We start from the raw sequence: 13,673 nt of genomic DNA on the forward strand, positions 1-13,673 counted from the left end.
ATAAATTCTTGAGGGTCCTAGAGGTTAAATGGGCTTAAAGTATTCGGAAGCACTGTTTTTGAAGATCAATTAAATGAAAATAAAATTTTTAATTCATTTTTTATTTCTGGGAAAAGATATTGTGCCTGAACCACCCCCTCCCGTCCTTGGAAAAATTGTCTTCCACGAAACCAGTCCCTGGTGCCAAAAATGTTGGGGACCTCTGACCTAGAAGGATAGTACAATAGTGAAATAATTGGAGGATGTTGCATTGTCTTAAGTATTGCATCGTCTTTCAAGAAGGTATGAAAGAAAGGAGAGACGCTGTCTTTTAATAGTTGGCTTTTAGTTTTTTCAACACAGTTGAGGAGTCAGAATTACTCATTCTCTGTTCATACTGGCAAAGAGAAGAAAGTTAACACACGACGATATTTGACAACTCTCAGCTAAATAAGATGAATACAAAAATAGCACCACTCTAGACAAATGATAATGGTGAAGTTGATTGTATAAGCAGAATCTCAGCCTCAGAGTCTGTAGATACAATGTCCTAGATGATTTCTGTCAAACTGAGGAATCAGTGAGTGAACAATATATTTATAAGGATAAAAAAGGAAAGTAAGGTATTCTCATCTAGTTAACAGGAAGGACTTCATTATGTAATATTCTGTGACAAGTTCCAGAACATCCCATTTTGCTGAAAGTATATGTGGCAGAAATCTTTCATGTTTTGTGATGTTTGTGAACCAAAATTTACTCGATATGGTTCATTAGTGGACAGATGCTTAAGGCAGATATATATACAAAGGTAGTTGGAAGGAAATAGATGGTGTAGAAATTAAAAGATTCTTTAGATCATTCCAAAGCAAAAAACTGATAATGTTTTACAGTTATGGAGCAAAGTAGCTGACCATCTCTCTTCAACAAAATATGAGCCATAAAACATTTCAAAACTTTTTTAAGCATTGCATTTTGACAATTCAAATGCAGGAAGATGAACCAAAAGTAATGGTAAGTTAGAACTCATTAGAGAAATACTTGAAATGTGGAATTAGCATTTATGGGATGGACATGTTCCATGTTCATGCATGAAAGTTGATGAGCAGTTATGTTCAGAGAACGTGGTGCATTTTGTGTATATGTGGAATAAAAATTTGGGTTTACTGTACTTTGTATTTAAAATTTTCTAATAGTATTTTCATTATCCCTTATTCTTATGTAAATTGTCAAATGACCTCAAAAATACAGAAAATGTAAGAGGTCCAGTGGACCCAAATGATATTTCTCCTGGTATGTTGAGAGTTAAAAGATGTCAAGAAAACTGTCAACGGTTTTCATATGATATTTAACCACCCTCCCTCCCTTGTAGTCTACCCATCTAAAGAGTTGGTAGAAAATTTAGGATTATTTTATTCTAGTTTTTAAGAAGAAAATAGAGCCTGAATCTAAATTTCTTCTAAAATTCTACAATGATGCAGTTATTGTTTTAATGGCACTGTGAAGGTTAATGGGAGCATGACATTACAATAACAAGTTTAAGGAATATTTAAAGGTGGTTTGTCTTTGGGGTTATTCCGTGAGAAAGTTTAATTTTGCATCATTCTCAACATTATAAAATACTAAGTGTAAAGATAAATTTGTCAGTGATTTTGTAGATACGTAAAATGCCATAATTTGACCTAGAAAAGTCCAGCAATGTTGAGCATTAAGTTTGGACTAATGGAAAGGTTAAATTGTGTTTTGTGTGCCAAGAGAAGGACAGAAAAAAAAAGTTTTATCAGTTACTTTACCATTTTATGCAAAATTGAAACAAACACAAAGTATGTTTTCCAGGAGAGAAAAAGCACCTTTAATAATGTAAGTGACAGGAGCTGCCTACATTTTCTTGCCTGAGACTTGTTTCCCTCATGGCCTTTCAGAAATATTCTGCATTTGTCCTATAGTGGTTCCTCTAGAAATTTAGCATATTTCACTAAGTCTAAAGTTAATCATCACCTTTATTCTCCTAAACAATACCAGGACTTAAAATGTTTTAACTTTGGTCAGTCCACTCCTGATTTTTGTCCTTTTGTTGTACTATATTTCAGATGTTCTTAACCCCACAACCGTTGTTGAACAAAATTATTGTTTTATATAGCTAGTGAGTATTTAAATTTGCCTTCGTATTTACCACTTTTTTTTTTATTATTATTTAACATTCGTTCACTCTGAGATCATTTCATTCTTCCTAAAGTAAATCTTTGAGAATGTCCTTTAATGTGGGTCTACTGATAACAGTGTTTTTTTGGTTTTTCTCTCTTTTTGAATCTCAAAATATCTTCATTTCACCCTTCTCATTCTTGAGAAGTCATCACTTAGTTTCTAGGGATTTTTTTTCCTCAAGCTACTTGTGCCTCTCTCTCTTTGGTGTTTACAGTTTCACTCAGATGCGTCTTGGTGAGAATTCCTTATTTAATTCTACTTAGGGTTAGTTGGGGGCTCCTGGATCTAAGGATTGTTATATCAGACATTCTATTAAGATGTTTCCTCTCTCCCGTTTTCTTCATTTGCAACTCCAGTGAGTTGTAAGTTACCATTTTTTATTCTTTTCTCCTGGTCTTTTAATCTCTTTAATATCTTTCATCTCTTTGTGTGCCTTCTGAGTAATTTTTATAGATTTTTTTTTTTTTTTGCCAGCTATGTCTAATTAGTTACGTAATGCCTTTCTGAGTTTCTGATTATAATTTTTTTTTTTTTTTTTTTTTTGCGGTACGCGGGCCTCTCACTGCTGTGGCCTCTCCCGTTGCGGAGCACAGGCTCCAGACACTCAGGCTCAGCGGCCATGGCTCAGGGGCCCAGCTGCTCCGCGGCATGTGGGATCCTCCTGGTCCGGGGCACGAACCCGCGTCCCCTGCATCTGCAGGCGGATTCTCAACCACTGCGCCACCAGGGAAGCCCCTGATTATAATTTTTATATACGGTATTTCATTTCTGGAAATTCTGTTGTTTTTTTTTTAATTCATCTGGTTGTTTTTGATTGGACTCTTAGTTCTTGGTCTTGGTTTTCATAGTCTCTTTAAGTGTACTTATTTTATATTTTGTATCCAATACTAATACTTGTAGTCTTTTTTTTTTTTTTTCTCAAACTCTTGCTCCTAGTATCTTGTTTCCTTATGGGTTTTGTTTGTGATTTTTGATTGAGATCTCCTCTTTTTTGGAACATGGTAGCATTAGAGAGGAATGAGCATTTTGTGGTACCTGGAAGGAAATAAATAAATAAATAAACGCCAAACCAAGTAGTTAGTTTTCCTGGTCAGCTAATGTGAATTCCAGAGCCCAAAGTAGGGGAGTGCTGGCTTGTTGTTAAGAATTATCAGGAGAGGCTTCTCGCCTTTACTTGGAGCCAAGGCTGAGACAGGAAAGTTTCCTTACAGTTCTCCCTTAAAGGGGGAAGTGGGCTTTTTCCTAATTCACCTTCTGTTAGTTGTGTGTGGGAGTTCCAAAATTCTAAGCCATTACTTCCCTATGCCTTTGATGTCTCTGCTAACATAGAAAATGATATTTGTACAGCAGCACACCCGGTAAACTGGGAGAAGATTTGGAGCCCTAGATAAGACTATTATACAGCTGTAGGCAGCAGACTTGGGGCTCTGGCCACTTTTGCAGTGCTCATTTTACCTGAGAACAAGTACTGTTTCCATGTCATAAGATAGAAGGAAACATTTTGCTTAAAGGGACAGTAAATAAAGAGCAGGAAAATGAGTGGTGAATACCATTACAGACTCTAAGTTAATGTTCTGTATTGTAAAATGGTGGTTCTCAAACTTTTTGGTTTGGGGACCCTTCTAACCTCTAATTATTAAAAACCCCCAAAAGCTTTTGCTTATGTGGATTGTACTAATATTTACTATTTTAGAAATTTTTAAAATATTTATTAAATTGTTTTAAAATAGTAAAAAAAACCCACTACATGCTAACCAAAAATATCTTTATGAAAAATAACTATATTCCAACCACTGAAAAAGTAGTAAGATGAGAAGCATTGTTTAACATTTCTACCTTTTTTTTTTTTTTTTTTTTTTTTTTTTTTTTTTTTGTGGTACGCAGACCTCTCACTGTTGTGGCCTCTCCCGTTGCGGAGCACAGGCTCCGGATGCTCAGGCTCAGCGGCCATGGCTTATGGGCCCAGCCGCTCCGCGGCACGTGGGATCTTCCCGGACCGGGGCACAAACCCGTGTCCCCTGCATCGGCAGGCGGACTCAACCACTGTGCCACCAGGGAAGCCCCCTCTACAAATCTTTTTAATATCCCAGTTAAGATGGTTGGATTCTCATACCTGCTTCTGCATTTAGTCTGTTGCAGTAAATTGTTCGGATTAAAATATATGAAGGCAATCTGTAATTGAAAAGGGAGAACCAACCTCCTGAGCCCTCTGAAACGGTCTTAGGGACCCTCAGCAGTCCTTGGATCACATTTTGAGAACCACTGTCGTATAGATACTAACAGAGGTGTAGGATGCCGCTTATGCGAACGAGCCATTTGTACACATAAGTTATTTTAATTTCAGTAGTGACTATAAATTTAGTAGTGTAGTATGAAGCCAGGTCATATTAATGGAATTCAAAAGCACTTAAAGATGGGCCTAAAGTTGGATATAGATTAGGGTTGAGGCCAGAAATGTAGAAATATAGATATTAGAGTTGTGTTGGGATAACTAGAAAGGAGTATTTAAATTCGGGGTTGGTTTGTTGGTCATTGAAGTTGCCAGCTTGAGAATTCTATTCTGATATCTTTCTGCTTATCTTTCATTACTCCCAGAGTAATGCATTAATTAATTAAAAATAGTATAGAAGGGCTTAATGAAAACAACAGTCCCTTATTTTCCTTCTCCCTGCCTCACAATTCCCCACCTTTAACGCATTTTGGTTTTATTTCTAACCTCCATATCACTAAACAGTATGCTGCTTTTTTATGTCTTAATTTATCAACTTTATGCATTATAGTTTGATTTCTTACAATCATGGTTAGGATTTCATACATACTCTCTCATGCTTCTCATTTCTCCTCCCAGGTTCAGTGATATGGCTATTTCTGTTACTTCAAACAATACACACCAATTCTAGTTCCATCAAAGGTAGACAGTATCTTGGTACTCTCTAAGAACCTTGAAACCCTTGTGCTTTACTTTCCCTCTTTCTCCACCCCATCCCCCAACCCAGCTCTCGTTTTCCTTGTTATAACACTTACATTGTGTTCTGTAATCATAGTTTATCTTCCGTAATTTAGGTTGATTCTAAAACCTTAAAGCAGAAAACTTCCATTATTATGACTGTAAATAGTATTTACTCTGGAGCCAAGTACTGTTCTATGATTAGAATTCCTCATGTAGTCCATTTTTACAACCCTGTATCACTTAATAGAGAATCTTTCCAGGGTCAAGTGCAAACAGATTTTTCCTTTTTTACACCCTACTAATTGCTCACCTGAGATCATGACTTTTCTTGAGCAGTTTCATATTTCCTGAAGTCTTTCATTACCCTTTTTTTCACACAAATCTTCTTGGTGCCTTGATTATATCATGAGATTTTTCCCAGGCTCTTGGTCTACTGTCTATTGTCCAGTCGTCTGTTTTCCTAGACATCCTTCTTCTGGAGGCTTCTGTCCTTCCTTTGATTTCAGTCTCATAAACTTACTGCCTTCTGGGCCTGCTGCATAGCTGCCGACCTGGGCTTTTATCTGTCTCCTGAGTTTGAATCCACTGTTTGTGGGATCCCATGATATCTTTCTTGTTTTATTTTTTGCTGAAGTACATTTTCATGTAGCTTCCTAAGAAAAGGCATGTGGGAGGTAAACTCCTTCAGACCTTGAATGTCAAAATCATTATTCTGCATTAATAGTTTAACTGGGTGCAGAATTCTACACTGATAATCATTTTCCCTTGAATTTTGAAGACATTACCCTATTGTCCTCCAGCCACTGGTGTTATCAGTAAGTCTGATTTTCATTTACTTGTATGTAGGTGATCTGTTTTTCTTCTCTCTGGAGATTTAAAGGATCTTTTTTTTTTTGTCTTGAGGTGTTGCGAAATGCTATCAATATATGTCTCTCAGTGTTGTTCTTTCATTCTGTTTTGCACTCCGTAGATATTTGAATTTGAAAATACGGGCCTCCCTTCAAGAGTGGGAAATTTCTTAATTTCTTCCATCTGCTTTGTTTCTCTTCTCTAGAATTCCTTCTTGTTGGAGTATTAGACCTGCTATGTTTATCCTTTCTCTTTTCTTTTGTCTTTATCTTGTCCATGTCCTTCAACTTTATCTTCTAACTAGTGTAAAATTCTTGTTTTATGGATACAAATTAGAGATTTTTAAAATTCTTATCTGTTGCTTTGAGATATCCATTTCCCATGGGTTCATTCTTATTCCTTTTGCAGTTTATAGTAGGCTTTCTTTAAACATCTGGTGATTTTAGCTGGCCGTTTATTTCGGTAAGGCTTCTGGCTGGCTTCACTTTTTGGTAAGCAAGTAGGGAGCAGACCACTAACCTCCAGCTTAAGTTCAGAAATATGAAGGATGTTTTTACGCTTCAATATTAATAATTTCCTAAGTACTCTCCCCCCCCCCACCACCAAGAGAAATACCCTTCCATTTTATGTCTGATTGTTTCTTTTTTTGGTATCATTTTGTTTGTTTGTTTGTTTGTTTGTTTTTGGCGGCATTGGGTCTTCGTTGCTGCACATGGGCTTTCTCTAGTTGTGGCGAGTGGGGGCTGCTCTTCATTGCGGTACACAGGCTTCTCATTGCAGTGGCTTCTCTTGTTGCAGAGCACGGGCTCTAGGCACGTGGGCTTCAGTAGTTGCAGCACATGGGCTCAGTAGTTGTGGCTTGCGGGCTCTAGAGTGCAGGCTCAGTAGTTGCGGCACACAGGCTTAGTTGCTCCATGGCATGTGGGATCTTCCTGGACCAGGGCTCGAACCTGTGTCCCCTGCATTGGCAGGCGGATTCTTAACCACTGAGCCACCAGGGAAGTCCCTGTCTGATGGTTTCTTAAACTTTCTTACCCATGTTGTTTTTATATGTTTGTTTCATAATTTATTATTTAATTTGTCCCAGTTTAAAACTGACTGAAGCTGATTAGATTTAATTTATTCACGAAGGATATTACCTTCTAAGTAAAAGCTTCTGCTCTACTGGATGCTTAGTAAGTGAAAATCTTCTTATATTTCACAAATTATTTTTTATGGCATAAGATTTGGGATTTTATGTCCTGTTCTATTTAAGAAAAAAAATTATTATTATTATTATTATTATTATTTTGGCCACACGGCTTCTGGGATTTTAGTTCCCCAACCAGGGGTTGAACCGAGGGCCTTGGCAGTTGAGAGCACGGAGTCCTAACCACTGGACCGCCAGGGAATTCCCTATTTAAGAAATCATTTAAAGACAGTTAAGTCTTACATTTTATGTAGGGATATAATTTAACACCTTTCATTCTCACACCCCAGACTAGGCAAAAACCTTGATTTGAACTGTTCCAACTTAAGACTAATTTTTATGTAAATTAATTTGAACTCGACCTGAATTTTAAAAAATTAATTTACTGGGCTTCCCTGGTGGCGCTGTGGTTGAGAGTCCGCCTGCCGATGCAAGGGACGCAGGTTCATGCCCCGGTCCGGGAAGATCCCACATGCCGAGGAGCGGCTGGGCCCGTGAGCCATGGCCGCTGAGCCTGCGCATCTGGAGCCTGTGCTCTGCAATGGGAGAGGCCACGACAGCGAGAGGCCCGTGTACCGCAAAAAAAAAAAAATTAATTTACTTATTTAGACTTAGCTACTTGATATTTAATTGAACGGTTATAGTCCAGTCTGGTCATCTATGTCATGTGAAAGGTAGTTTTCCTAAAGGTATTTGAAATTGGAAGAGAATTTCCCAGATGGGTCTAAGATAACAAATCAGAGAATCTTTATTCTGAACAATAGTCAGCTGCCCTAACCCTTGACCCCCTGGGAACTGGGACTGGATCGTCATTCTTCATTATGCTTTGGTGGAGCATGTGGTTCCAGCCCAGATGATGGTTAGGGACCTGGCTCTACAGAACAGGTTAGGTTAGACAGCCCTAGGGATCAGTGGCAGGGCTTCCCTGGTGGCGCAGTGGTTGAGAGTCCGCCTGCCAATGCAGCGGACGCGGGTTTGTGCCCCGGTCTGGGAGGATCCCACATGCTGCGGAGCGGCTGGGCTCGTGAGCCGTGGCCATTGAGCCTGCGTGTCCGGAGCCTGTGCTCCGCAACGGGAGAGGCCACAACAGTGAGAGGCCCGCGTGCCGCAAAAAAAAAAAAAAAAAAAAGATCAGTGGCAGTATAAGTCAAATTGCCTGCCTAGTGTACTTGACATTCCTATTCTACTCCAACTTTTGGTTTTTGTCCTATAGGACATGTTTTGGGGACCATGAAATGTGAACAGTTACTCGATAAAGAGCAGTGGGATGAATGGAAACAGTATAGGAATTCAAGACTATCTGAATTTTACATAACCATGTAGCCTCTACGCAGGAAATCTTATCAGTAAACGTTAAATACAAGTTTCACAGAACTGGTGTATTTATATTTTAAACATAATTCTTTTTCTCAGTTCTAGGAATTTTGAAGAAGTATATGTTATTGGAATTTTTCTTAAGGATGTGGAATTATCCATAGAAAATGTCAATGCCCAACCAATTTCCCACTATTACAGTTTAAACTTCCCTTTTCCTGTCTTATAATTGGCATATATGTAGGAAATGTTAGCTAATTTTAATATCAAAATGCGGAAAACCTCATCCAAATAGAAATTATAAGAGTTTCTTTGGGCTCTGTTCTAAGTTTTTGTTTTTGTTTCTTTTTCATATTGGGCTGAAATCTGCCACCCTCCATCCATTGGTTCTAGTTCTGTTCTCTGGAGCAGCATAGAGTAAGTCTCTTCTATTAGAAGGCAGCTATCATATCTTCCAAGGTCACTTTTTCTAGACTGAATGTCCCTAGGTACTCTACTTTTATGTGAAATAATACCTATACTTATAAACTTCATATTGATTCCCTTTGAACACATCCTAATTATCAGTGTTTTCCATAATACAGTTAAAATATGATGGCCCCAGATTTTAATTCTGTGCCATATTTTTTTTGGTATTGTGCATACCAGTGAAGAATACCCTGTACTATAACCCATGAATCAAACACTCTAGTTTATTAGTGCAGCTTCAGCTTATGTCAGGTATTTTTTTCTTAGCTATTCTTAACTGTTGGCTCATATTAAAACTTACGGTCATCTAAATAACTGTTGGGGCTCTCCTTTTTTTAAGAAGGCATTTTTCTGCCTTGGTACTATAGCTTTAGCAAGTGTGATTGTGAATGTATTACTTACTCAAGAGAACCTAAAACAACAAAAACGTTTTCATTTGGTAACATTTGTGGGCCTGGTTTTATGTGATATAGGCTCTCCATTTAAAAATTAAAGTAAATGTTATTTTAAGAACTTTAGTAAAGATTCATTTGATTTACAGTTTTAGAAAATGTTTTTGTCTCTCTGAGGTTTAAACGTTATGATTGCAAAGCATCTGACTTAGGTCTCCTTTTGCAACATGTGCTACTTTTTAAGAGAAAAGGAAATGTGTATAATGAATTGCTGCCTGTAACCTGGAAACTTTATCTAAAATAATAGATATTCCATTGTAAATTCTGTACCTTAGAGCAGGATTCCTCAGCACTGTTGACATTCTTTGGATAATTCTTTGTTGTGGATAGCTGTCCTTTATGTAACAGCATCACTGGCCTCTACCCACTAAATACCAGTAGCACACATCACCACCTCCTCCTCCGCAGTTTAACCATCAAAAATATCTCCAGACATAGCCAGATATCTCCTGGAGGGCAAAATCTCCCCTAGCTGAGAACCACTGCCTTACAGCATCAGAAGTATTTAAGTCATCTCGGTAATAGTTTCTACCTTAAATGTTTTCCATAATTGGAGTTAGAATACAATATTTTTCTTGATGTGATTTCCTTGTAGAGATTTTTTTAAACTATAGAACATAATAAAGAACTATACATATAACAAATACTTTTTTAAGTTCCTAGGTTGAGCAGTTTTTTCTTTCTTCCTAATACTGCTTCTTATCCCAGTTTGTCCTCCCTGCTTTGTGATATGATCTTTGATCTGAAACATATATGTGACTCTCTAACTTATTCAGATTAAGGAATGAAAATTATGCAACCATAACAAATAGAGTGTTGGTTAGGTGGTTTATTGAGCTCAAATACCTGTTCTCTGGTAGTCCGTGATTAAATCATTGGGAAGTGTGCTTTTGATTTAAGTTGATTAACCTCCTAGATTTTAAACATTAAGTTGTATTCTGTTTATTCTTCTACTCCACAATACAGCCAGCAGCCAGCCTCGGGTGTAGCCTACTCTCATCCAACCACGGTTGCCAGCTACACCGTCCATCAGGCTCCAGTAGCCGCTCACACAGTTACTGCTGCCTATGCACCAGCAGCCGCCACAGTTGCAGTTGCCAGGCCTGCTCCAGTAGCTGTTGCAGCCGCTGCAACAGCTGCTGCATATGGAGGGTACCCCACTGCGCACACAGCAACTGACTACGGTTATACACAGAGGCAGCAAGAAGCACCTCCACCACCACCCCCAGCTACGACACAGAACTACCAGGTAAGCAAACTACCTTCATGAGCCTTAGCATATAGGTTCAGTGGCTTCCGTGTTTAATGTAATGTCCCAGCCACTGCTTCTCAAAGTTGGGTCTTCCAAAACATACCTCTAACGATACAGAAAAGTGAGTGTGTGTTCCTAGATAATTTGGGGGCGTACTCCAAGCATTAAGTTTCCTTGCAGTGAGTTTTATATTAATAGTCCCCCAGTGCCTTGCATTCCACTCTCTATATATGTTTGCTTTAACTAAAAAAATACAGTCATTGGGACTTCCCTGGCAGTCCAGTGGTCAAGAGTCCGCACTTCCACTGCAGGGGGCGCAGGTTCGATCCCTGGTCAGGGAACTAAGGTCGCACACGCCACATGGCGTGGCCAAAAAAAAAAAAAAAAAAAAAGATACATTAATTACTGGTTAAGTATTTTTATTTTATTACAAGTTTTTGAGGAAAATTAAGACACACAGGGTCTTCTGCCCCTTGCTGGTACTATGGCATTATTTATCCACTTGGGACACCCCTGTGTCTCCTATTTTGAGAACCATGAGCCTCAGCTGAATAGGACAAATTACATAGTGTCTTCTTGAAACTTATCAAGGGTGGAAATTCTATTGCCTAAATGTACATTCTTCCCTCAAGGTGTTCTTTCTTAGTTTGTAATAGAAATTGATCCTGCTCTTAATTCATCTAATTGCTTCTTGTTAGGTTTATAGAGACATAAAGATCTAAGTCTGTTTATGGTAATATAATTCTCTTTATGTCTGATATGACACTAAATTACTACCTGCTTATTTAATTAAATTTGGTCCTAATCCTCTATCCCATTTTTTGTTTGTTTGCTTTTAGGATCTGTTTTTTAAACTTTGGTCCTTCTGGACTTTGCCTGGTTTTTAAATATTCTTTCTAAAATACAGGGATTTATTTTGTTAACTAAGAAGCTGACATGAATCGGCAATATTAGTATTTGCTATTAATATTTGGCAGGTTACTAAACTCAAGATTACTTTAACATATGTGATTGTTTTCATTATGTCCAGAGACAGAATATTATAAATTTTATTGTTTTTGATAGGATGTATGAAGCCTATCATTTTCTGGGCCCTTCCAACTCTTTCTGCCTTTCCTCCTGCATACCTCAGGTGTACCTCCCCAGCTCTCCTCACTATATGCGATGCCAGAATTCACCCAGCTCACCTTGATCTTCATTGCCTTGGAGATTTATATTTAGCGTTCGTTTCCCCTGGAACCTCTGTTCCCCTTTCCTCCACCTGGAAGCTCCTACTCCTCATTATGTTAATGAATAGTAGTAAATAAGGAAGAATGAAAAGAAAGCTGGAACAGTCACAAAGCTTAGAACACCCAGGTGTTCTTTACTGTGGGATCCATCTTTAAGGCAGATCCGCCAAGCAATTTTTTAATAAAATTAATTTTTTAAAAAAAATAATGCTTATTTTAAAATTTTGATGATTTTTCTGATTGTAAACGTTAAGCATACTGCTTAAAATGGTTTTGACCTTATTTGATGAAGTCCAGAATGAAAGCCCTTTGTATTGAATTTGAATCTTCTGTCTCTGTTCCTACATACTTAGGCTCTTGTTTTCTCTTACTGCGTTTTTGATGTAGTAAAGATGAAGGTTTTTTCCATCTGCCGCTTCACTCGTAGCACGATTTTCTTTCCTTCTCTCTCTCTAGGACTCGTACTCCTATGTAAGATCCACGGCTCCTGCCGTGGCCTATGATAGTAAGCAGTACTACCAACAGCCAACGGCAACTGCGGCTGCTGTAGCTGCTGCCGCCCAGCCCCAGCCTTCTGTCGCTGAGACCTACTATCAGACAGGTGGGTTTTATTAACATGTGCCCTTTCGTTGTACACTGTTGAAACGTATCATTTAAGGTGTGTTTTAACGAATATATGCTTTTGAATCCATCTAAACTCATGGTGTTATATCACCTTGAGGGGCAGGTTCTAACCATGTCCTTCTCTTTCTCCGTAAGGATGCCTTTGAGTCCCAAAGAGACAAGATCTTGGAGGCACTTCATAAGCATGTCCTTCCTTCCTGGAAGTGTATTTCACGTCTGTTCTTCAGATTATAGTTCTTGTCCCGTTGAAATAAGCTGTACAAAAGAAGCTGTGGCAATACCTCCTGGCCACCTTCTTCTCTTTGTCTGAAATGCCCAGACATAACTGCTCACTGCCTTTGTAACTACTGGAGGCCCTAGTACGGTTTCCATTTTGTGGACCCTTTCTTTCTTTTGGCCGTGCCGCTCAGCTTGTGGGATTAATAGTCCCCCAACCAGGGATTGAATCCGGGCCCTCAGCAGTGAAATCTCAGAGTCTTAACCACTCCGACCGCCAGGGAATTCCTGTGGACCCATACTTTTAACTCATCTTTCTCTGATCTGTAATGACAGTTGGTTCCGTTACCAGCCACTGATATTACGGTATATATTAATGGTTTGAATGCAGGAAGTATTTTGTTTGCAAAGAAGCCTACATATTTGTAGTCTTTAAAAGATGGGTTTTTTTCATAGAGATTCAATTGAGAACTTTGAAAGCAAAGCTCTCTTAGTTCTGAAAAATAGCAACTCCTTTATTTTAATTATTTTTGAAGGACCATGAGAGTGTGGGTAGAGCCGTGAATTAGGAAAGAGTAGAATTGGTTTCTAGCACTGGCATTACCACAATGTGGGCAAGTGATTTTTTACCTCATTTCATCTCTGTTCTCTAATCTGTGAATGGGGAGTTGACTCAGGTCTTTTTTTTTTTTTAATTATATCTTATTTTATTTGATTTATTTTTGAGTAATACTTTTTTATTATTATTTATTTTATTTTATTATTTTTTGGCTGCATTGGGTCTTCGTTGCTGTGCACGGGCTTTCTCTAGTTGCGACGAGCGGGGGCTGCTCTTCGTTTTGGTGCACAGACTTCTCATGTGGTAGCTTATCTTGTTGCAGAGCATGGGCTCTAGGTGCGCGGGCTTCAGTAGTTGTGGCGCACAGCCTCAGTAGTTGTGGCTCTCAGG

General features: G+C 38.5%; 1 protein-coding gene across 2 annotated transcripts in view; it reads left to right on the top strand.

The window, feature by feature from the left end:
* Nucleotides 1–13,673, top strand: part of ZFR (zinc finger RNA binding protein) — a 77,502-nt gene that overhangs the window by 7,776 nt on the left and 56,053 nt on the right. For both annotated transcript variants that reach the window (XM_082621436.1, XM_082621437.1), the window contains exons 3-4: nucleotides 10,370–10,652; nucleotides 12,341–12,485. In XM_082621436.1, the coding sequence (XP_082477562.1) occupies nucleotides 10,370–10,652; nucleotides 12,341–12,485 (428 nt within the window). The remainder of the gene's footprint in view (nucleotides 1–10,369; nucleotides 10,653–12,340; nucleotides 12,486–13,673) is intronic.

The sequence above is a fragment of the Mesoplodon mirus genome (genome assembly GCF_964341445.2).
Source record: "Mesoplodon mirus genome assembly, chromosome: 5".
In the NCBI taxonomy this organism is placed as follows: domain Eukaryota; kingdom Metazoa; phylum Chordata; class Mammalia; order Artiodactyla; family Ziphiidae; genus Mesoplodon; species Mesoplodon mirus.